The following is a 23296-nucleotide window of genomic DNA, read 5'->3' on the forward strand; positions in this document are numbered from 1 at the left end:
ACCGATAGATCTTCTAACCCTGTCAGAACTGTGGCAATGGCAAACAAATGACAGCATTTAATCAAAAGGGACAGCATCCTTTTGATAAAGGGTAAGAAGCAGTGCCATCTTAATATAGGTTTACACTGAACTAGCTTAATGCACCAAATACTAGCTCAAGCTACTAAACACAAACCTAGGTTAGAGAAATGCAGTCCTATTAAACAGACTTAATAAACAAGTCTATAGAATATATACTTACTGAATAGTTCATAATGTTTTTAGAAAGGGTCATTTAGGCACTATCAACCTGAGTATCTCCATGGTTGTCTCAGGTGATTTTTAATTGTGTTACTTTCAGTCTTTCTACCCATTTTTATTAATTTCCAATTTTTCTACCAACTACTTCAACTTTTCAAACTACTTCAGCAGTTTTCCCCTCCCAGAATCTTTGTGCCCAGGGGCTCAGACAGAATTATCACCTTAACACATTTGTGTCCAAATATTTAATCACTAAATGTTCCCTTTTGTTTTAGAAGTTTAAACAACCTCCTTGTGACTTCCTGTCACTTTCAACTACCTAGGTTCTCCAAGGTAACTTTTTAAGAGAAACCAAGTAGTGTTTACATTTATTAAGAATTGCATTCGCTTCCTTTTAAACAAGCCACCTCTATAACCTGGAAACAGAAGGTAATTAGTTAACTTGTTCGGAATTATTTTTTTCTGCTCTCAAGCCGGCTGCATTTAGCTCTGGGGGCAAAAGAAAAAAACCAAAAACAAAACAAAAAACCCACAAAACCAAAACACCCCAACCAAAGCACAACAATATAAGACATTAACCATTGTGTCAACTACCAGTTTTGGTTCTTAGCTAAAAGGTGTCATGTCTATAGCTTATGGATCTACAATGTCAGTCTTTAGGCTTTTCCTGACACCAAATGTCAGGCTCTCAGCAGGGAAGTACACTGCCAAGAGACAAAAGAGTAGGCCATTTTAGCAATGGCCAGACCACAAATACACCAAATATTAAATTACCTCAGGTCTGTTTTGTGAAAAGATTCCTATATACTGAACATGAGATGGTTTGAAGCCTCGGTGGAGTAATGCAGAGCCCACACATTCAGCTCTGTCTGAAACCTGGAGAGGCAAAAAAAGAGGGAGGACAAAAAAAAAATAAGAGCATGCTCATAATTGCAAACTCTTCCCAACAATTATTAATTGGTATGCATGAGAAAGTTTTTTAGGCTATTTTGGATGCCCTCAGTGCCTTTGATAACCTAAACATTGCAGTGCTATCACATTGCACTAGTAGCAATTATTACACTTGCACTCAATATGCAGTAAAAGAAACACTTGATCCAGTCAGACTGGAAAGTGTTAAGTATAAGTGTAGAAGCTCAGCACACATACACAGAAAAGGCTGTTTTGTTGTATGTGTGTTAAACTCAAGAAGTGATCCAGGAATGATTAAACATAGTATTTCAGTTTAATCACAAACACTACATAAACCATCCTTTTACTTCATTCAGTGCCTATGGGAAAAGCATTCTTCCCTTCAAAAAGCAGAACAAGGAGGCAAAACCCACTTAGTTCTATTAACAAAACTTGGGAAGGCAATTTTCTAAATTCTTTCTATATAGCACATGACTTGAAACCATGTTAGTCACATGACCCCAAAAGCAAAGCTTTAATAAAAGAGGTTGTGTCTCACAAACTCCCAGCAAAGTCACCTTGGGGAAAAAAGTGAGGCCTGTTACACACAGAAGGTGTTTAATGACCTTAACAGTATGCAATAGGCAAGGTTTATGCAAATTTGAAGACCAACTGATTAAATCAGGAACAACCTAAGTGTGCACAGCTGTTAAGGGAGATTTGCATACAGATATTTTCAGGGACCAAGAAGCAGCATGCTGCTAGTTAGAAGCAGATCTGCTAGCACCCCGTACAACCATCATTCATACTATGGAGACAAGGTGTCAGCAAGCCCAAACAACACCTGTAGATAGATCTTCTCCTAGCATAAAGTGAGCCTCTTGGAAGCAAGCAGTCTGAGCCCCGAACACTACTTCAAAGCTGCTGTGCCCAAGTTCTAAACAAAACAGCACTGAGATGCCAAGATAACTTTTATTTTAGAATTTTTGAGGCTCACAAACCAAGTGCAGGACATGCTCTTTTTCCTCTCCCTTGCACATATTTAAGGCTGTTCCTTTAAGATACTGTAATAGGAACTAGAACCTTTCTGCAATATTCTGCTACTACTTTAAAACATATGAATAATTCAAATTTGTTATATCACATTACTGGGTGTTATATCAATGGTCTCAGCAAGCAAAAGCAAGTCTAGCAGTAAGAGAGACTACTTACCTCTTTATAGGAGATCCATTCATACGGCTGATTTGGTTTCCTAAACCCTAGACATGGACCATTATCTAAAAAAAGATAAAAGTTACTCAAAATTTAACTCCAACTCCTCCATCCTGACACCACTCTGTGTGTTAACCCCCTAGATTCTCGGCAGAAACTTTCAGATGACAAATGGGGTTTTTTCCAGAGGTGGAGGGAAGGAAGATGAGAAAGGACAGAGCACAAAGTTTGTTTAGGCAAAGGAATATAGCACTGACTTTATTCACAGAACTCTATTTACAAAGTATCAGTTTAAGAAAATTCACATCTAATACATTCATCATATTGCTAGACAGAGATGCCCTATGCCCAGCTGCATTTCAAAAGAGTTAAAATGTGAAGTTCTTGATGTATTTAAAATATTATCTTTAACTTTAGACTTACTTGAAACTTGTAAACCCCTTTGGAAAATATCATAAACTGTTCTCACATCATCATAGTAGTACATCAACAGTTCATCACTTTTGAGAAGAGAGGACCTTCGAGCATGCTCACCACCCTAAGAAAAACAATTAGAAAGGTTAGACACCTGTGTTAGCTATAAATTAATGGAAATTGCTTGAAGAAATATTCTTCTTGAGAGAACTTTGAGAACTGTGCAAGGTTTTCCAGGACATTTTTTCAAGAGTCAAACTGCAAACTACCAAAAATCTGCCTGGCAAAATCTCACTCCTCTGCTACCTATGATAGCACAGAACAAATGAGAATAGTAAAGACTAACAAAGGGCATTTTGTCAAAAACACTTTTTCTTAAGAAATATTTTACTCTACTAGTGCAGTATAGACCATAAATAATTTCATTAAGCTTTCTAAATCCAGTCTCAGAGCTGTCTAGACAGAATATTAATGGTGCAATCCTGATCTATTTTTCTAAGTAAGGTTACAGAACATAATCACACTTCAATATGTGGTCTCAAACACTAAATGATTTTAAGCATGGTCACCAACACCCTAAACAAGTGTTCTCATAAGCAAAAATATTCTGTTCCAGATAAAGTCCTTTAATCCAATTAAAAGTTACATCTTACAAAAAAGGGTTTCCTCCTAATTTATTTAAATGCAGTCAAGACAATAGTATCTTGACAATTAACATCACCATTTTTCAGCTGTTGAGCACTTAGATAAGCTAAAACTGGAATTCAATCCAAGAATTTAATAGTTCCGTTTTAACACTGCCTTTTTTAGAGTGACTGATTATTTAATCTCATTTTATAGAGAGCAATCAAGTTTCACAAACTACAGTTATGCAATTACTATTAGGCCACAGTTGTTAATTAGTCCTGTTATGATGACAGACACCTACAAGCAAGTTCTTATCAGGAACAGTCCATCTGGTTAAACAGAGGGTCTTGAGTAAACACTGCATGTGATTTTCTCTATCAGCGTAATCAATTTCTGGCTTTTTCAGAAAATCAAACCCTAGACAATTCAGGCACAGATTTAGTCTATCATCCACAACTAAAATCTGTTCATATGTAGTCATAGGTTCTTCTGTTTTGAAAGTATCCTGGAAGACCAGACATCATCACCTGTTTCATGTATAAGCTACATAAATACAGGTTTCTGTGCAGATGTCATATTACCCATGTCTATAGAAATCAGCTAGCACATTAAAGGCACAGAGAGGAAAAAAAATATTTTTACACTAAAACAAGCCTAACTTGTTTTAGCAAAACAGCATGAGTAATGCAGTGCTTGCCACTCCTCTGACAGTAGGCAGAAACGTACACTGTGAACATGACCCAGAACAAGTTAATGAGTGGCTTACCTCTAAAAATTCGTGACATTAGAAATTTAAGAGTATACTTGCTCTCAGACCAACATCTACTCTACAGGAAATTAACAGATCACTAGGTACATGTCTCTGCCTGGAAAGAACAGCAAGACTGCTTTATTTCACTGGTTTCTCAGATCTTGGATAACCAAGGTCATCTTACAGATTTTCCCAGAGTTGCCACTCTGGAGATAATCTAAGAAAGATCATACAATGTAGTTTGTTACCATGGCCACAGGTAACATCAACAAGTGCACTGTATCACATGTACCATGTCTGATGTGCTATAATTCCTGCATTAGGTGAAATACAATATCCTAAGCCATTCCTCAGCAAAGAGTCAAGATATATTTGTTTCTCCTCATGTGGGCTACTACTGTTTTGTTTACATGCCCTATTACAAAGCACCACAAAAGCAATTTTTTCAGGGCCTTAGGCACTATCCAAATTTGAAGATGAGTTATCACACAGTACACTGCTTAGATGTAAGACTGATAGCACCGTTCTAAAATAAAAGAGAAACTCTGTAACAGATTACTATTGAAAAGTTGCCATCAGTTCTTACGGGTTTTCAGTAAGGGGAAACAAACAACTTTCAGTTTTGCTTACTTTGTTCTTTTTCCCAGAAAAAAAGTAGAATTCACTGGATTCTTAATAGTCTGAGAATAAAAGTTTTTTTGAAAAACACCCAGGTCCTTGTGTGAAGGCCAAAAGGAGTTCAATGTTATTGATGCAGTAAAATACTCCCAGATATGCAGGTCAAACCGGGAGCATAAGACAAGGTCTAAACTAACTCATCTACTAAGCAATAGAACTCATCTACATTTTGTTTGAAAGCTGCAAGAACAACTATTTTAAGACCTAGTCCAAATGATCCTTATTCAGAATGTTTGTGCAATATCAGGGAAAGTTCTGTTTGCAGCAAACTTCTTTAAAAATCATTGTCATCCCACTACTCAAATGTTTGGCTGACTTTACACAGGTTAGTTGAATGGCATCTAATAAATCTGTTCAGTAAAAGGATAAGCAGTCAAGAGGGTTGTCAGTTTTAGTAAGTGTTCTTAAAGTAGCCAGGCAATAAGATCTGATTAATTCGAGAACAGATTCTAGTTACTTGTGTAGACCAGCCCTTGCAGCAGCTCAGGGACTTGCAAGAAATTAACCTACTGCACATCAAGTGCTAGCCATTAACTAAAACCTTGGCATTGGTTAAAAATAGCAGCATCTGAAGGAAACAGATTTATTCTATAACAGAGCATAAATTACTCTATCAGGGCCTATTCAGGTCATATAAAGTAACTGCTTTTGTTCAAGCCATGGGTTTGCTTCTTGTTGACACAGGCTTCTTAGGATTAGCAATAATGTCAAAACACACTGTAGGCCGCACCATGCCTCAGAGACAGGACAAATTTCCCTTCACCTGAGAGGGAAAGTATACTAGCAAGTGGCACTTAGGTTACCAACATACTTGTTCTGAGCAGCAAGTAGTACAAACTGGAGTTTTCAAACCAGCCATATAATTTTAAGCGTGCTACTCCCTAAGTAAGCATACAGCTTACTCCCTTGGTAAGCATACAGCACCTAAAACTGATCATTCATAGTGAGATAAGCACATGTGTAATCAAGTGATTCTTGAAAGACAAGGCATGCTAGAATTCTGGTAATGTGTCAGAAGAACTTAAGAAGACTTAAAGTTTTCATGAGTTGAATACTTCTCTCCATGTATCTTTTCTTAAGGGAACAAAAAAGCCAGTCAAATCCAATCTTACTCCCAGAAAATACTGACATCCTAATATTTATCTCTACCCTATATATAGCTTAAGCTGGGACAAATAAAAGTTTTTAAAGCAAGATTTAATATATTTGACAGCCATACACCTGCACACAAAATCAACAGCCAAAGTTATTCAGCTGTTAGTTAGCAGTGGAAAGAAAGAGCAGTCTGCAGGCAGACAGATCCAGATGTGGATGACACGTCCCTGGAAGTGTTCAAGGTCACGCTGATAGGGGCTCTGGGCACCCTGGTCTAGTGCAATGTATCTCTGCCACTTCAGTAACTCTTTGCACTCATTTTCAACTACATGTGCAATCCAGGAATGCTTAAATTGGGTCACTGGGTGCTGCCCTACCAAATCAAAACTTTTGAGAGATGGGAAGTGACCTGAAACACAGTAAATAGGAGTATCTTTCTCCCATATTAAGTTATGAAAATATGTTAACAGAACATGTAGAAACCCTACTCCAGTCAATGACCTCACTTATTTCCCTGGCATCTAACAAAGTTAAGTCACAAGTAAGAATTATGTAGAAGCTTATTTCTAGTTCAAATTTCTTACTGTAAATGAACAGGTAGATTAGATAGTAAAATGGTAGCAAAGATGCATTGCCTTCTGCCACATCTTTTTTGAGCAACTGCTCAGGGCTTTTAATATCATATTGTTTAGGCAGAAAAAAAAAGACAATTTTAGAGCAGTATTTTATTTTTTTTTCCCCTGTGGAATTGACAGCCTATCTTAACATACACATAAGAAAATGGAGTATATGAAGTTAAATTTTAAGCAAAATGTAGTGAGAAGCTGAATCGTGAGCACTGTATTAAAGTCTTGTCACAGTTATAGGAGTAGCAGTTCCAACAGACACCTAAAACTTGATTCAAAACATACATTCTCATTTGATTGCCTTTTAAAATTTATTAATAGTTCAGATACTGCCCTTAATAAAATCAAAATTGAACAGATCTTACTCATTTCAAGATGTTCTCTGAGTCTGAGCTCTTATCATTGCAACATGCTAACACTCAGGTGTTTTTCATTTAAGTCTTACTGTTATTCAGCCTTCCCATTAAAACATTTTCTAAGGAGGCATTGAAAAATAATGCTGTAATACCTATCTTGCTCTGATCAGAGAGCCAATTAGTGTAATTGGATCAATGATGCATTAAGTTGCTTAGTGAATTCTCATATCACTAAACAACAATTTCAATCTCACAATCCAGCAGTGACAGTAATTTAACTTGAAGACACTGAACTGAGACTGCTGTCAAGAATCTCAAGCAAATAAGCATTTGTCATGGGATTTATGGACAGCTTATAACCATCTTATAACGCAGTGGCCCCCAAAAAATCTGCTGAAGTCTACACTGCCTAATGAGGCACTCCACAGATGGAAAACTTGCACTGCTAGCTCATTCCAGCAACCAAGATGTGCTGGTTTACGAAACTATTCTACCCATTGTCTATGTGTCTGCTATCAGAATTCGAAAAGCTCACCAAGAGAAACGATATTTAACTTCTAGATCCTTACTCTACATATGTTGCTTGAACATAGGTGGTTTTTTGGCAATTATCACATCGCAAGTGCATATTTTTGTTTCCCTTTTGTGTACTTCTAGGAGCAGACTATTATTCCCTACAGTAACATGATGTGTCATTAAGCTTGCTGTATGCCCCACTGAGAAGATTAAGAAATAAACTGTAATGAAGGGGCCAACTAATGTGTCATTCTTCAATCTCAATAGCATGAAATATTGAAAAAAGGGCCAAATTTGAAATAATGGCAAGAGTTTGCTAAAGTTCATGAAGTTGACCTATTGTAAATTTCAAACTCTGCCACATTTGTTTACTTCAGTTTGTAATCGCATCTGGTCTTAAGCAGACGAGTCATGTTAATTCATTTGACTCAGGATAACTAGATGAGGTCTATCTATAGACTATAGTGTATATCTATAGACTATAGACTTTAGTGTAAAGGAAGACCTCAGTTCCAAGAGTGTATACAGATATGTATATGTATAAAATCTATAGTGGTAGTTTCTGACTATCATGAGTAAGGCAAGCAGCTGTCAGCTTTCCAATTCTTCATTTTCTAAGTATCTCCCTTAAAGATCACAACCTTCCAAAACTCTCCTTCCTTCAAGAGGAGAAAACACCTTGTCTATCCTGAAGAAAGAGAACACTCTTTCAAGAGTATTTGACTCTGTAGTGAGCAGGAAAATCAATACAACCACAATTCCCAGAAACACCAGCCTTGCAATCAATAGTTGTCTATATCTGCTCACAAAGCAACAGGTTCTCCCAGTCAGACTCTTTTTGTATTTGACTTCACTTCTAAAAAACCACCACCTAAAAGTATCTCTGCTTCTAAAAAGCATAAGACAAAAGCTAAGCTAATATATCCAGAGTTTAGCAGGTAGGCTGGTTTAATTTCAACTTAGTCTATGGCTGGGATCTCTTGGCAGACTAATGTTTCTTCCTACAGATCATCTGAGCACAATTAGTGCCCTCTTCATGCTTGTAACACAATACAAAGTCTCATGTGTCAGCTATTATACACTAAAAATAACAAAAGAGTTATTAGCCTTGTCAGTATATACCAGCATACACACTCTGCCCCAAGACCTAATTTAATAGGTCATCATGTGGCCAGGATCTAAAACCTACACTATGCCAGTTCTAACATGAACAAGTTTTGTCACTAGTGAGATCAGAAGCTCAGTTGTCTCAGCAGAGTCTTTTTTTCCTGTGATAGTTATTTCTCAGCCCTCAAGTTGATTTTCAAACTCAGAAAGCCAAAATAATGAGTTCAAGCCATATTTCAGAAATGTATTCTCCCCACACTACAGGTTTAGAAATGCCCTAAGGAAAGTCAAGTGTTTGGTCTCCCTCAATGCTGCATTTAGGGTTCAAATTTCAGTGAGCTACAGTATCCATCAAGTGACACTTACCTCTACTTCCACAGACTGCATTGCTAAGTCGCATGGTGGTTTTAGTGCTTTTGGTCTTGTTGCATACCAGTAGGTTGTGAGAGCTGCAAAAGCACCGAAGCCCATCAGCGTATTTGTCGGAAGGGTGCGCACGTACTGTCTGACATCCCCAAGTTCTGGCATTCGTAGGTATCTAAACAACTCATGTGCTTGCATTGCAGTTCAGTGCAGTTGTTCCAATGCTGGAATCTGTTGGTATGAAAAAGAGTTGCACAAAAAAAATCTGAAATCCGGATTTGATTCACTGTTGCTGTAGGGCAGCAACATATACTTTGCCTTACTGGTTTCCCACTATCAAAATAACTTGATCTGCCACTAGGCAAAAATATCTTTAGATATCTATGCTGCAATCAAGTAAGCAAGCAATTATTAGTTCATTCTCTAGAAAAAAGTGGGGCTGAGAAGAGGGAATTTCTTCAGGGTTTTAGTACTCCTTTCAACAGACTGCACTCAAATTTTAAAAAAAGAAAGACCTTCTGTTAAAGGAGAGGATTTCACAAATGTAAAATAGTTATTTGTAGAGTAGATGTACTGTAAGATTATTTAAACAGTTAATCATCAGGCAGGGAAGTCTGGCAAATGAAGGGCAGAGACCTTATCTTGCCTGCATGTAACAGAGAGCATCCCAATCCTATAGCAGCATAGCAGGAGCACGATTTTTCCTTTCCTAAGTCCAGTAAAATAAACTCTTTTCTACTCTCCATTCAGACATGCACAGAAAGGTCAGTACAGCAAGCTGCTTTCAAAGCCAATATCCTCCCATAGCTCCTCCATGGTACTTAGCAAGTTTCCTATTTCTCCCAGCACCACGCCAGTAATTTATCTTTGGTCATGAGGCAGACTAAAGCAGTGGCAAATGAGGCTCAGGCAGCAGCACGCAGCAATATAATGAAGCACAGGAAGCACATTTGACTTGTCACGTTCACACAGAAGAGGTTGCTCCCTGCCAGCACTCACTGACACGGATATTCCACAGCAAGAACCAGCTGCAGGAAAAAAAAAAAAAAAAAAAAAAAAAAGGGATTGCAGTCAGCTCAGCTGGTGCTCTCCTCTAGAGCCAAGGTCTCCCGGGACGCGTGTCACATGGCAGCCCCCCGGCGATGCCCAGTGGGTGAGAGGTGAGCGGGAGCAGCCGGCCCGGCGGGGCCAATGGCAGCGGCAGCGCTCGGCCCGCAGCGCTCACCCCACCGCGCTCAAGGGCGCCCGGCCCGGACACCGGCACGGACACCCGGGCACGGCTGGCAACGCCGTCCCGCCTGCCCGAGAACAGAGTGTATTTACTTAGGTAATTCAGGTCCCAGCCATTTCCTATGGACAACAGAATTAAACAAAGGTCCTAGAGAATGTCAAAAGAGGTAGCTAATAGCTAAAACATACAGTGTAGGGAGCCAGCCCTGCAGGATGGTGTCATGAGACACTAAAACCCAAGCGGGCAGAATTAAGTTTATAAGTTTTAAGACCAACTTTACCCGGTTAACATTTCATATTCCTACAGCCAAGTCCCTAGCTTACAGTCTGACCTTGAAATCTTTACTGCTGCAATCAGTTATTCAGCCAGACAACAGAAACATGGTCTAGTTCACAAAAGTCTAACCAGTATTTGAACAAGATTTGCTAGAGACAGCAAAATAGTAGAAAAATTAGTTCAAAGGGCCCATGCTTTCACAATGTTAACAGGACAGGCTAAAGCAAGGTCATGGATGGGGCAGTGTTAGGATGGAATCCAGTTCCATCTCTGGAACAGTCCTGGACCCATGGAGTAGTCCCCAGCCAGCAAGCACTGCTCTCTCTCCCCCACTGTTTTCTTTTCTGGCATAGCCATAGGGCACAGTGCTGCATCACCTTGACAGGCAGTGCAGGGCCACTAAAGAAATGCCTTTTTGCTATCTGCACAGTGATATGCAGCAGACTATAATCAAAATCCACAACACATCAGGCTGTAGTAATAGAAGGCAGAAATGAATATATAAACAAGCTCTTAATCTTCTTTTTTTTTAAAAGGAATCAGTTACTGACTTAACAGTTAGGATCACCATGCGGTTGCTTTTTATGCACCTAATCATGTTTGTTAGCACTGCAGGTGTGAAAACTACTTCTTAAGTTTAACTGCACATAGCTGAACAGTAAGAATAAAAATCTCATACACCAACAAGAAAGTCTGGACTTAAAAGTTAATTCCACATTTATCATAAACACCATGTCATGAAACTAGACAAGAGGGTCTATGATGTGTGTAATGGCTAAGAGCAAGCTTAGCTCTTTCCTCAAGCTCCACAATGAGCACCTTTGATTTTTAAAACCGCTCTCCTGTCTGCATTAGTCATGAAGTATCCTGCACACACACTATGATTTAGGAATGCAATGTAATTTGAATTACTCAAAAGGCTGTGATGCCTTTACAGGTAGCAAGAACTGAAGTAAACATCATTTAATTCACACAACAATCCTATTATAGTAAAGGATCGGCTATGATTTCACAGCCTGGGTGAAGAGATACCACACCTCAGCTTTTCATTTCCTTGACCAGTTGTTTCTAGAGAAGCCTGCAACATAAAACTTAACTTGTGATATAACTGCTCATGGTATCAGGTATACAATGACACTTTGATGCTTTTGTTTGTATTGAGATAATATCTTATTATACCTTCTGCCTCATCCACACAAGCAACAAGATGAAGAGACAGTTTTCTGCAAGACCAAGCAATTCCAACCTTTAACACTACTTGTTAAGTTATATGAGCTCGTCTTCTGCATTTAGAGCAAAGCCAGGTATAACCAAGACAAATTCGCATCCTTAACATGCAAATGCATCCAAATATAACCCAGCAAGAAAAGAGGGTTCAATGCCTACCAACCTTCAATTCATCTCAGTATTTACTTGGTTCATGCTCCAACAACATCAGACATCCTGGGTTTTTATCATGACCAAGGAGAATGGTTTAGAGCCTTCACACTAAGATACAAAGATCAGTGGAGCTTGCATCCAGCTTTCAGTTGTTTTCCTCTAAGAAGGGCCCAGCTAAGTTTGCTCAAGCAAGACAAGTAAAAAAAGCCCTGCTCTCTTCACAAATTCTAGTCCTGCAATTCCTTCTTACCAAGCAGGATCTGGAACACAAGGAACAGACTCAAACTAAGCCCCAGTGTGAGACACAGCTGAAGATCAAAAGGAAGGAGATGCCAAATGAAAAGTACCAGTTTGTAATACTCAGATTGCTGCATGTAGGGGGGAAAGAGCAGATTTGACATTTGAGGTCAAAAGCACTTTTTTCTCTATGCAATCAGTTTGGGTAACAAGGCAGAACTGCTTCAGAGACAACTGTCTGCCTTGACTACCTCCAGAGAAACAGTTCCCCCAGTGCAGCCCAAAAAGGCAGCCCTCTGAACTCACCATATCAATTTGGCTAAGGAATTCTCTAAGTTTCACACAAAGCCAGCTCTCTACTCACACACACACACACACACCCTGCAGCACCCAAGACTCATTCTTTACAGCACAGCCAGTATCTCAAGGCAATGACCCAAGTTGGCAGGGCTCTGCCGTTCTTTGCTGCTCCTACTCTCAGCGTACAATGGTCTATTTACAGTGGGCAGCAGCCTGCCTATTGTCTATCCATATCCAGACATCGTTCGAGTGCAACGGAAGAGAACAGGAGAGCAGCCGTCAGCTTCTGTATGGCAAAGAAAACAGCCAAAGAACCAATGGCCTTTCTTTCTCTCTATTCTAATATTTAGATAAATGACACACTAGCACTGCCATAAAGGCAGGTCCATCACATGGTGTAAAAAAACAGGCTGTGTTATTTCTATAGCTTCTTGCAGGGAGGACAAATCTACATGACAAGTTGGCTCTCTCTTATTATGAACAATACAGCACTAAGATGTTTTCATTATGATATGGTGAAACAGGGAACCAGCCACCCACATACCTTTGAGCTGTCCTGACAGCTACCTGTTGCACTGTAGCTGCACTATACTGCAGTCTGTTTTTTCTTACTCTTACAGATCACACTGCACAGCTCCCATGGATCTCATTTTTTCCTTAAGCCTTTCTCCATTCAGCTTTTGAAAGAACAAGTGCAGAATCGTGTTATAGCCCCTTTATTACATATAAAAAACGTAGAACAAATAGCTTTGGCTATTAACCTGAGATATCCTTTTGTCTGAATAGAATACATAATCCTAATATCAGAGTGCATTTACAATCACCTTAAATTTGAGTCAGTCCAACCTGTCCTAGATACATGCTCCCACAACCCTCTCTGCATCGGCCAAGCAGACCAAGGGAAGTGATCTGGAAAACACATCATTTCTGTATTATTTATGATGCTAGTTCCCAACTAGATCAACTCTCATCTAAATGATCAGAGAGCCATTAGCTGCCAGAAGGAAACACAACAGCACAGCTGGGGAAGTGGGTGGGCTACTGTAATACTACACATTAAGCACAAAACTGTAAACACTACATGAAAGTCCTCCCAGGATTTTCTGCCTGTCCTGCAGTCAGAGGGGAATCTGACTGAGGTCTTGCAAACACCTGCGACATAGCCAAACTAACCAGCAAGCAAACCACAACCATCTTCAGGATATAGCAAAGGAGCTTTGGTATTTGAGACCTGAAGAAGAAACCCAGTTTAAGTCCAGTATAACAAACAGGACAGCAAGAGGCCTACTGTGACTGGTGCAGCCTATCCTGTCATATATGAGGAGTTGCATATGACTCTTCAGCCAGAGAAGGTGTGTCTGAACAAACCAAATATATTGAACTGTCTAATCCATTACTATGACCTCCTTTTCTGCCTCACCCCTGGCCCCTCCCCAACTTAAAAAAATAAATTCTCCTACTCAGAACTCACCTAGTCCATTCAACCAAGCATGAGAACTATAAATGCTTCTTTTAAAGCAGTAACTGATACAATTACCTTCCTGCAAGGGTAAACAGGAAAGAACTAGAGAACTGTTAAAAAGGAACACATCCCAGGCAGGAGGAACCCCCATGTCCTGAATATTCACACCTCCCATCCAACTACTCTTCAGCTCCCTCAGACAGGCTCTCAGCAACCATAGGGTATCATGCACTGGGATGTAGGTTGCCTCTACTGGTTCAGTCTCTGTTCCTGCATTTGTGACAAGGCAGAACTGGAGGAAAACAGCCTACAAGCTAGATTCAGACCTGTAAGTTAGGCCAAAGTGACTTCATGAACTGCAATCAAAGTTAAGACTTCTTCTGCCACCTTTAAGGAGCACTAAATCTGAAACTGGTGTGTCAAGGTTCTGTTCACATCAAGAAGGAAAGTCACAGGCCTGTCCTCAGACATTTGGCCTCAGTACCCTTCCAATCAAGTGGAACTCCACCTGGATTCTTGCCTCTCAGTGATGTCCAGTAAGTAATTTGAGTGCACACTGGTGAGGTCACTGGAGTTTATTCAAGTTCAGGAGTTGAAACATGTGACAAGAATCTGCTCAATGCCTTTTGTGCAATTACAGTCCTCCCAACAACATTTGGTAACCCTGTGTATGAAGGAAAACCAACCCTTACCACTAAAACCTTTCAGAGAATGATTGATTTAAGTTACCTTTAATCCATGCCTATACATACACATGGCACTAAGCAGTGTTACCAGTTTTTCATCTCCGAAAACCAGGTAAGATGCCTACAAATATTTACTTTTCAGCCTACACTGCTATGCATTAGAACTACATCCCTGCAACTCTGATTTGCAAGTATATCATGGCACTACTCTGTCAATCTAGTGTAATTCCAAGCACCATTTAGATGAAAACCACCCTAAAGAACTCAACAGCTTTCTTGTGGTATGATCTACTCAGCTTGAGTAGGTCATATCAATTTATTCATTGCACTCCTCCCAGGAAAAGGTTACTATTGAGAAAGCCCAGTATGCAGTATCAGGCTAACACATGATTTAGGTGCTCACCTGAGACTCTGTGAGAGGGAGCTTCTCACTCTTACTTCTGATACCTGAACTCTCACAGAAGACAGCCTGGGTCAGGCACACTAAGCCCCACTGCATCACACTAGACAGTGTTTACATCCAGCAGATTGTTACAAAAAACATAAGCCTTAACACTCTGAGACTGGAAGATCAGCGAGTACTTATGAGAAGCAATTGTTTCACTGAGTAACCTCCCAATACCAGCAGCACAAAAATAGTATGACAAACAGAGCAACCTTTTGACCTCAGGTATTAAAGTATGCCTGCATCTACTCCAAGTCAGTGATAGTAAGCATTTTCTTCTGGCTTTCCTAGGAAACTAGTTCAACCTTACCAGGCTATTATTGCAAGCCAACTGCAAAAGCCAAATTTCCAAAATATGCAGTATCAAACTAGTCAAACTAAAAAGCTTAAGAGTTCTGGGTTCAAGAACACTAATTCATAAAAAAAGGGAGACTCATCTTCTGGAAATATGACTTATATCATGCACTCCTGCTATAGCACTTAAATGGTTCAACTACAAAAGCAAAATCAATTTTTCCTCTACATCTCTATAAAATCATGCAAGCTGTTTTCAATCAGTTTTGAGCAAACTACCAGTACTGTAACATTCAAATCCTAGGAAAAGGGAAGCAAGAAAGTAGAAGCCTTATGCTATCAAGTATCCTTGTTTCAGGAGTCAGGTGGGATCTGCAGAAATGCAAGCCCCACATCTGCAGACAGGGTTCAGCCTACAGCCTGAAAGGTCAACACTGTACAGCAAAGCTTCCCTGAGCCACACAGCATTGTAAACTCCCCCACAAAACCATTCACCAATGAATAAACCATCACCCCTCTTACTCCCTCTTTCTAGGGAGTTACCACTGGTTATATTTACCATAGTGAAATATTTAACCTATCTGCACTTGCAATATAGCAGAGCAGGGAAGCAGGATATGGCAGACAGTCTGTTCATAAGACCAGTAGAAGCCAAATTTATCAAGCAATGTATCCCTTGGGCCAGAACATGTCTCTTGTCTCTGCTGCACATTAAAAAAACTTCATGCCATTAGTTTTCCTCAGTCTACCCAATTCCATCAGCCATATTATCAAGAAAAACAAAATACCAAAACTTATTATTATCTTCTGCTTTTCACATTAGTAAAAGTGTTTCCTTGGAGGGATAAGAAAGAGAAACCTTTTAGTCTGTCCCATTGGACAGCAACAAAACGGGGACGGTACAACCCACTTCTGCCTCCTCCCAAAAATCCCATGAAGTATTCCTTTCTAGTGAAGCAATGAGATAGAAACAGCTACACAGACTTTGCTCAAGAAATAGGCAAGACATCTACCCACAAAAGTATTTCAAAGTTGTCTTCCCTTCCATTTTAAATTGTTGGTTTTGTTTTTCTACCAATACCAAACGTGTACTTGTCCTTGAAGTAAAATGCTACTTGGAAGTTTCCTTCTCAAAAACTGAAGACTTACTTCCAACCTCATGTTGGCCAAGTTGTAACCGTAAAACAACATCTACCAAACTTAGAAGCTACCTCTGTAAATTCATTGTAATCATGCAGTCCTCAGACTAGGCTCAAGCTGTTTACTCAAGACCTTGAATTGATAACACAGCAGCTACTTGTAATGACAAGCTTTAGATTTTTCCCATTAGGTATCTTTCAAACATTTCCCCATTCCAATACAAGCAAGCTACATATCCTTAAAATTTAAGAAGGATCCGCACAGAACTCTATGTATCAACTTTTGCATTATTAGGACTGCTGTTGTTGCAAAAGAAAGACAAAGGTGTTTTTCCGTAAACTCAATTTCTTGATACAAGAAATCTGATCCAAATCCTAGGGCTCAAAAATCTCAGCTTGTGAGTTTGAGAGCACGTTCCAAAGCAAAAAGATAATAGCAAACTCTTCTGATCAGGCTCAGGAGAGTGTGTGATTCCCTGTAAAGCAACGCGGATGAAAAAGGAAATCTATTTATCCACACGGACCAGGTCTGTTCTTTCCTATCACAGGACCTGACCATCATATCTCAGACGCTAAACCAAGTGAGGCATATGTTTAGATTACATAGTCCAAGAGGGTGTCCGTAATACTCCAGACAGCTCACAGACATGCCCTTTAGAAATTTAGAAGGCTTCAAGTGTTGCAATTCCTGTTCAACAGGAACAAGAAATGCATGCATCCTAGAACAAAAGCGTCGTGTAACCAGGCTAAATCTCCGTGCTGTAGCACTGCAAGTCCTACCTAGCAGCAGAGAAGGCCTGCAAAGTCAAAGCAGCTCAACCTTCCATTTTAGGCGAGTTTGGCTCACGCTGCATTTCCATACGCACTCCAAACTGCTTTAAATGAAGAAGAAATAAAAGCTGCACCAAGTACACGCTGCATTCACGCCCGAAATAACAACCTACTGGAATGCAATGTCCGGCAGCCAAAGGAACGCGAAGCCCCGGGATCAGCAGGCAGCACGGCGTGCCCAGCCCGCTACCTGCTGCTCGGCCCGAGCGAGCCGCTCAGCCCGCGCCAGGCCGAGCCGAGCCGGGCTGGAGGGCAGCGCGGCGCCGAACAATGCCCGGCCAGCCCGAGTGCCGCAGCGCCGGGGGGAGGCCGGAGACACACAGCTACGCTATCCTGAGGGCTTTTGTGCGAGGGGAAGCCGAGCCGGCTCCGGGGGACGCTGATCCCACTGCGGGGCGGGAAGGAGAGCCCCGCGGCCCCGCAAAGCCAGCCCACAGGGACCGGCGGCAGGACGGGACGGGAGCGCCCGGCCTCGCGGTGACAGCGGCCGCGCAGAGCCGAGCAGTCCGGCCCCGCGGCGGCCGCTTCGGCAGGCCCAGCCGCTCCCCTCGGCGGCGCGTCCTGCCGGCCCCCGGCCCCGACGGCAGCCGTGCCCCCAGCCCCGCTCACCTCCCGGCAGCAGCAGCAGCGACCACGGCTGTGCGCGCCTCCCCGGCGCCGCCCTATTTAAGCCGAGCACGGCGGGAGCGGCGTGTGCGTGTGCCGAGCCCGCCTCCTCCTCCTCCTCCGTCTCCTCCCTCGCCTGTGCCCGTCCGCGCCGCCCGGCGGGAGCTGGGACTCGGCCGTCTCCGCGCCTGCCTCCCGTCCCTCCCCCTTGCCTTGCCCGTGTCCCTGCCCCTGCCCGCAGTAACTCGCACAAACCCGCGGGGAGGGCGGTGGAGATTTTGTACGGTGCGGGCACAAGTGACAGAGATGCACAGAGCGCTGAGGGGAGCACTGGCACTACTGCCACATAACACCCTACAGGTCTGAGGTGACAGCTTGCAAAGAAAGGGCTTTCTTACGGCTTCCGAAAGGACACCTGCATCCGGTATAAATATGCTCAAAGGACGTGTGTTGCAGTATTAAAGTTCTGGAAGAGGACAACGACCTTGTTCCAATTTGTTGCTTACCTCTGCCAAACTTTTTTTTGTGAGCTGCTGTGAATTTGAGGGGCATGTTGAGGCGGCTGGGGCTTTATCAGGACCTCGATAGTTATCTCAGAGTCATAGAATGGTTTGGGTCAGAAGGAACCTTAATGATCATCTAGTTCTAATGCTTCTGCCATGGGCAGGGACACCTCTCACTACACCAGGTTACTCAAAGCCTCATCCAACCTGGCCTTGAACATTTCCAGGGACATGGAATCCACAGCCTCGCCAGGCAACCTGTTCTGGTATCTCACAACTCTGACAGCAAACAATTTCTTGTTCAGATCTAATCTAAACCCACCCGTTTATTTTAGAAGCCATAACCTCTTCTGCTATCACTCAATGCCCTTGTAAAGTGTCCTTTCCAGTTGTCCTGCAGGACTTCACACCTTCCCTTTAGATACTGGAAGGCTGCTGTACTGTTTCTCCAGAGTCTTCTCTAGGCTAAGCAACCCCAGCTCCTTCAGCCTGTCTTCACAGGAGAGGTGCTTCTGATCATCTTCAAGACCCTCCTCTGGATCTGCGTGAGGAGGTCTATGTCCTTCTTGTGCTGAGGATCGCAGAGCTGGATTTAGTATTCCAGATGGTGTCTCACAGGAGCAGTGCAGGAACAGAATCCTGTCCCATGCCCTGCTGGCTATGCTCCTTTGGATGCAGCCCAGGACACCTTTGGCTTTCTAGGCTGCAAATGCACATTTGCCAGCTCATGTCCAGCCTCTCATCCACCAACACACTCAGTTTCTCACCAGGGCTGCACTTCAATCTGTTCTCTTCCCAGCCTGTATCCATGCTTGGGATTGCCCCAACCCAGGTGCAGGACCTTGCACTTGGCCTTGTTGAGCTCTATGAGGTTCATGGTTCCTCCTCTCAAGTCTGTCCGTGCCCCTCTGGTTGACAGTTAAGTTACTTCAACTGGTTTTGGTTTGGCTCTGTGCTGTGTCAGTCCATTAGACATGTAAATCATCAACTCACATATCAAAGTCCCACTGTGTTGCACATTCTGCATTGCCATAATTTCCCTGTGTTTCCTGGGTATTATTTATTTCAAGTGTGTGTAGGGGTGTTAAGGCTATATATATATATGTATATATAGTATTCTATAAATTACTGGAGGTATTTTTATTTTACATAAAGTCAGCTAATGTCTCCTAATGCTTCAGTTTATATTGGAGTATACCAAGCAAAGAACTTCCTACAAAACAGTGTTTTGAGAAAGGAAGGAACCTATATCCACTTTTTAGCACAAAGGAGGAGGGCAATTTGAAGCTGCTGGTAGTCCTGATGTAGCTACACTTGGTTCACACTATGGAATGGCTTAGAAATGCAAAATAAGTTTCTTTCTCAGGAAAGGAAGTGGAAGCACATAATCCAGGAGTGCATCTCACTGACTGCTGCTAATGGGCACAGTCTCTAGCACAACACTAAAGCTACTTGAGTAAAGCCCCAGAGCAAAAGCAGCATGGACATCAGCTGCTCTGCCATGGATGGGCTGTCCTGCTTTGCTCCTATTGCACCACCATTCATGCTCATGTAGAAACAGCCAGGCTCTGCCAAATGATTTTGCATATTGTCCAGGATTTGGGATGAAAGAAACAAGTAAGATGGAACTGCATACACCATCTCAGGCACTGGTGATTTCATGCTTTGTCCTGAATGTATTTATGTTTCATCTGACAAACACGAAAGCTTATTATTATTATAATAATATAATAATAATAATATTAAAAAAATATAATAATATTAATATTATAATAATACTATGCTAATTAATCCTTTATTAGCACATGTTTCTCCACATCTGGGCTTCTAAAGGCTATAAACCACATTTTAGTGCCTCCTCCAAGAAACTGTAGTGAACTGGTTTTCTCTTGTCTTTCACTGGAGAGTCTCTAAAAAATATCTCTCTCTCTGTGTCTCATACTTTTTCATTAATTCTGTCAGCAACATGAAATTGCAAAAGCTACACAATATTTAAATAGGTATCTCAGTAGTGCCAGGTATCACTCCTCTGATGCTTCTTGGCACTCACCACATTATATACATCCAGGGATTACCTTACTCTCTGAAATCAGCTTTTTGCCAGCTGATCAGCAAAGAAAGGGACCCAGTCTCAACCAAACTGTGTAGGAAAACATACACAGGCATCATGGAAGTAGGACATAAACAAAATCTACAATGAAAATATTGGACTGTCTGTATTGGACACAGGGGAACAAAGGAACCTGGGTGTTCCTTTGGATCAGGAAGGGTCTAGGACCCTTTACCAACTACATAAATGTTTTAACTATATTTGAGGTTTCACCAACCCTTTTTATTGATACAGGCTCAAAACCCATTTCATTAAGGAAATCTGGTCATTAAGTACATCAGATAAACCAAATAAGTAAATAAAGACATCCAAAAGGAGATTCTAGTTTTCTTGTTAAAGAAAACATTATAGTATTCTAGTATTCTCGTCTGTGTTCATAGCCTCTTGTCCTTTCATCAAGAAGGGTTTGCCTCCATCTCTCCTTGCAAAATAAGTATTTGCACACTAGCAAGATCCTCCCCTAGCCCCAAGTTTTCCCTTCTTGAGGCTTAGCCTCACCTCATATGACAAGAACTCCAGTCCCTTTACCATATTCATGGTCCTTCACTGGACTCTTTCCAGTATGTCCATGTTTCTTTTGTATGGAGGAGACCAGAGTGGACACAGTGCTCTAGCTGTGGCCTCCCCAGTATGTCTGCTTGACTGCATGAGAGGACAGACCACTCTTGAGCTTGGAGAAGGTGATCCTTAAAAATCAATCAATTTTCTTGGACCTCTCCTCACTCCAGGACCATGATGTTAACAGGGCAATTACCCCACAAAGATATTACCCAAAACAAAAGATTTCCATTTCAGCTTATGAACATTATAGAATTTTCAGCTTGGTATTTTCTTTTCCCTATAATATTGATATCTGAGTACTGCTCCTATATATATGTAATGGTTGTCATTGCTGTTTTCTTTTTATTTAATTGTGCTCTTTTTATTTTTCTTTACAGGGTATGCATATTACTCTACTGAATTGGGTAATCCTAAGTGTATCATCTCAGAACCATCCCAAGTGTATCATTTTTACACAAAACAGACTGTTTAGCCTTCTACCATGCTGTATCTGCATCTGCTAACACTTCTGTGCAATCTCAAGAGAAGAAAAACAAAGAAATGTTATGTAAATAAGCACTTCAAAATGTCTAACGTATATAGCAATTAAAACCCATGAGCTACTGGGTTCATGGAGCAGGAATAGTTACTTATGCTTTGATGACCCTCTTCCTAGTGAGAAATGGAATAATGTTCATTTTGCATTTGTAAATTTCATACACTTGAGAAATGGAATGTCAGTACTGACAGGAAATGCCAGGAAGCAGGAAAGGGGGTCCCTCCAGATTCGGGAACCAGCAGGACTGAGGACAACTCCAGCAGAAGCGATGCTTTTCCTCAGGAGCTCTGCTGTCCCCCAGGGCACCCAGACAGGTGATACCAAGCATTTTAACCAACAGCCTTGGGCAATTTGAGGTGACAAGTCAGGTCTGGGGTCCATGTGGAGGCCCAGTGGGGGACAGCAGGAGCCAGCACTAGGACCAAGGACAAGGCTAGGACGTGCATCACCTCCCTTGCTGGCCACTCTTCTTTTGATGCAGCCTAGGATGTGGTCAGCTTTCTGGGCTGCAAGTGCACATATTGAAAGACAATGGTGACACGGGGACCTATGTTTGAGGTTATATGACAGTTGCATAATGGTTGGATTTAACCTCAGAGGTCTATTCCAAACTAAATGATTCTATGAGTCTATGAAAATTAGATCTGGAATAAAAATTAGTGTGTGAAGAAGATACTGTAGGCTTTCAACAGATGAACTGGTTTGTTGAGGACAACTGAATTTGGTTATCTCTAAGCCTTTCTTTTCCCCTGATCTATGTCATCATCATACAGATGCATTTTCATCTAAGAAACAACACATCATATTGGGCACTGCAGCAAACGTCACAGAGGTAAGAGGTGCAGAAGTAAGAAACTCTGTCCTAGGTCAGAGATGAAAAATATATGAGGAGGAATTCCTGCAGACAATTCCATGAAAACAAACTCAAACAAACTGAGTTAATGAATGAGCTGTATGGTAGGGCTCTAGATAAAGGTCTGCACACAGCCAGCTTAAACCTTGCTTCTGTCATCCTCAGTATGTTGCCTTAAATAGTTCTTCAGCTTAGAAAGACAGAAGTACAGAAGTCATGAGTGTATTGAGTTCCATGAAATACAGGTCTTCTGAACATTGAGATTCCTAACCAGGAAAAGAAAATGTTTACAAAATCCTTTGTGTAAGGGCACAGATAAAACAATTGTGATATTTCTATGGCACACCAGAAAGGATTATATATACATACAGATACATATATACAAAAAGGTATCTAGAGAGATTTCTCAGAACACAAAAAAAAAAAAAAACAAAAAAAAAAAAAAGGAAAAATCTATAAAGCAAATTTAAATAACAATTCCATGTTTTTAAGCATGTAATGACTTTCTTGGGTTTTGAGGATTTTGTGGGGGTTTTTTTAAATACAGGAAGGATTTTTCAGCTATGTTTATTACTCCTTGCACTTTCTGTTACTGTCTCTGTTTATAAAATATTTCTCCTTCTCTTACTCCCTACCCTCTATAAGATAAATGTGTATCTTATGTTTTGGGATCTTCTGAGAACTTCTGCATGAACTGGAAAATGTCTCTGTTTAGTTCACACTCAGCACACAGGAACTGCCTTTCGCACAGCATTAAGGTGTCAGATGCAATCCAGAAGATAAGAAGGAGACAGAGGAGTCCTATGGAAACAGTATTCTGTCCAGTAAAAACATGACAATCTGGTCATAGCTGATTCAGCTTGCTTATGTCAGGCTAACAAAAATGTTGTTTCCTCAAATGACAAGGTACCTATGTAATGACACAGGACTGGAAAAGTCAGCCTAAAACAGCAACAGACTAACATAAA

General features: G+C 41.2%; 1 protein-coding gene across 5 annotated transcripts in view; it reads right to left on the minus strand.

The window, feature by feature from the left end:
• ACSL1 (acyl-CoA synthetase long chain family member 1) overlaps nt 1-17885 on the minus strand; it is a 37891-nt gene extending 20006 nt beyond the window's left edge. The window contains exons 1-6 of one of the 5 annotated variants that reach the window (XM_056489707.1): nt 17767-17793; nt 9880-9904; nt 8880-9107; nt 2767-2881; nt 2344-2408; nt 1015-1116 (exon numbers count right to left, since the gene is read on the minus strand). In XM_056489707.1, coding sequence (XP_056345682.1) covers nt 1015-1116; nt 2344-2408; nt 2767-2881; nt 8880-9074 — 477 coding nt within the window. In that variant the 5' untranslated portion in view covers nt 9075-9107; nt 9880-9904; nt 17767-17793. Of the gene's footprint in view, nt 1-1014; nt 1117-2343; nt 2409-2766; nt 2882-8879; nt 9108-9522; nt 9771-9875; nt 9905-17270; nt 17591-17766 lie in introns of those variants that run through there. The other 4 variants (XM_056489704.1, XM_056489706.1, XM_056489708.1 and 1 more) reach the window with 4 other exon arrangements.
• Nucleotides 17886-23296: the final 5411 nt, after the last annotated feature.

The sequence above is a fragment of the Oenanthe melanoleuca genome, chromosome 4, assembly GCF_029582105.1.
Source record: "Oenanthe melanoleuca isolate GR-GAL-2019-014 chromosome 4, OMel1.0, whole genome shotgun sequence".
Lineage (NCBI taxonomy): Eukaryota > Metazoa > Chordata > Aves > Passeriformes > Muscicapidae > Oenanthe > Oenanthe melanoleuca.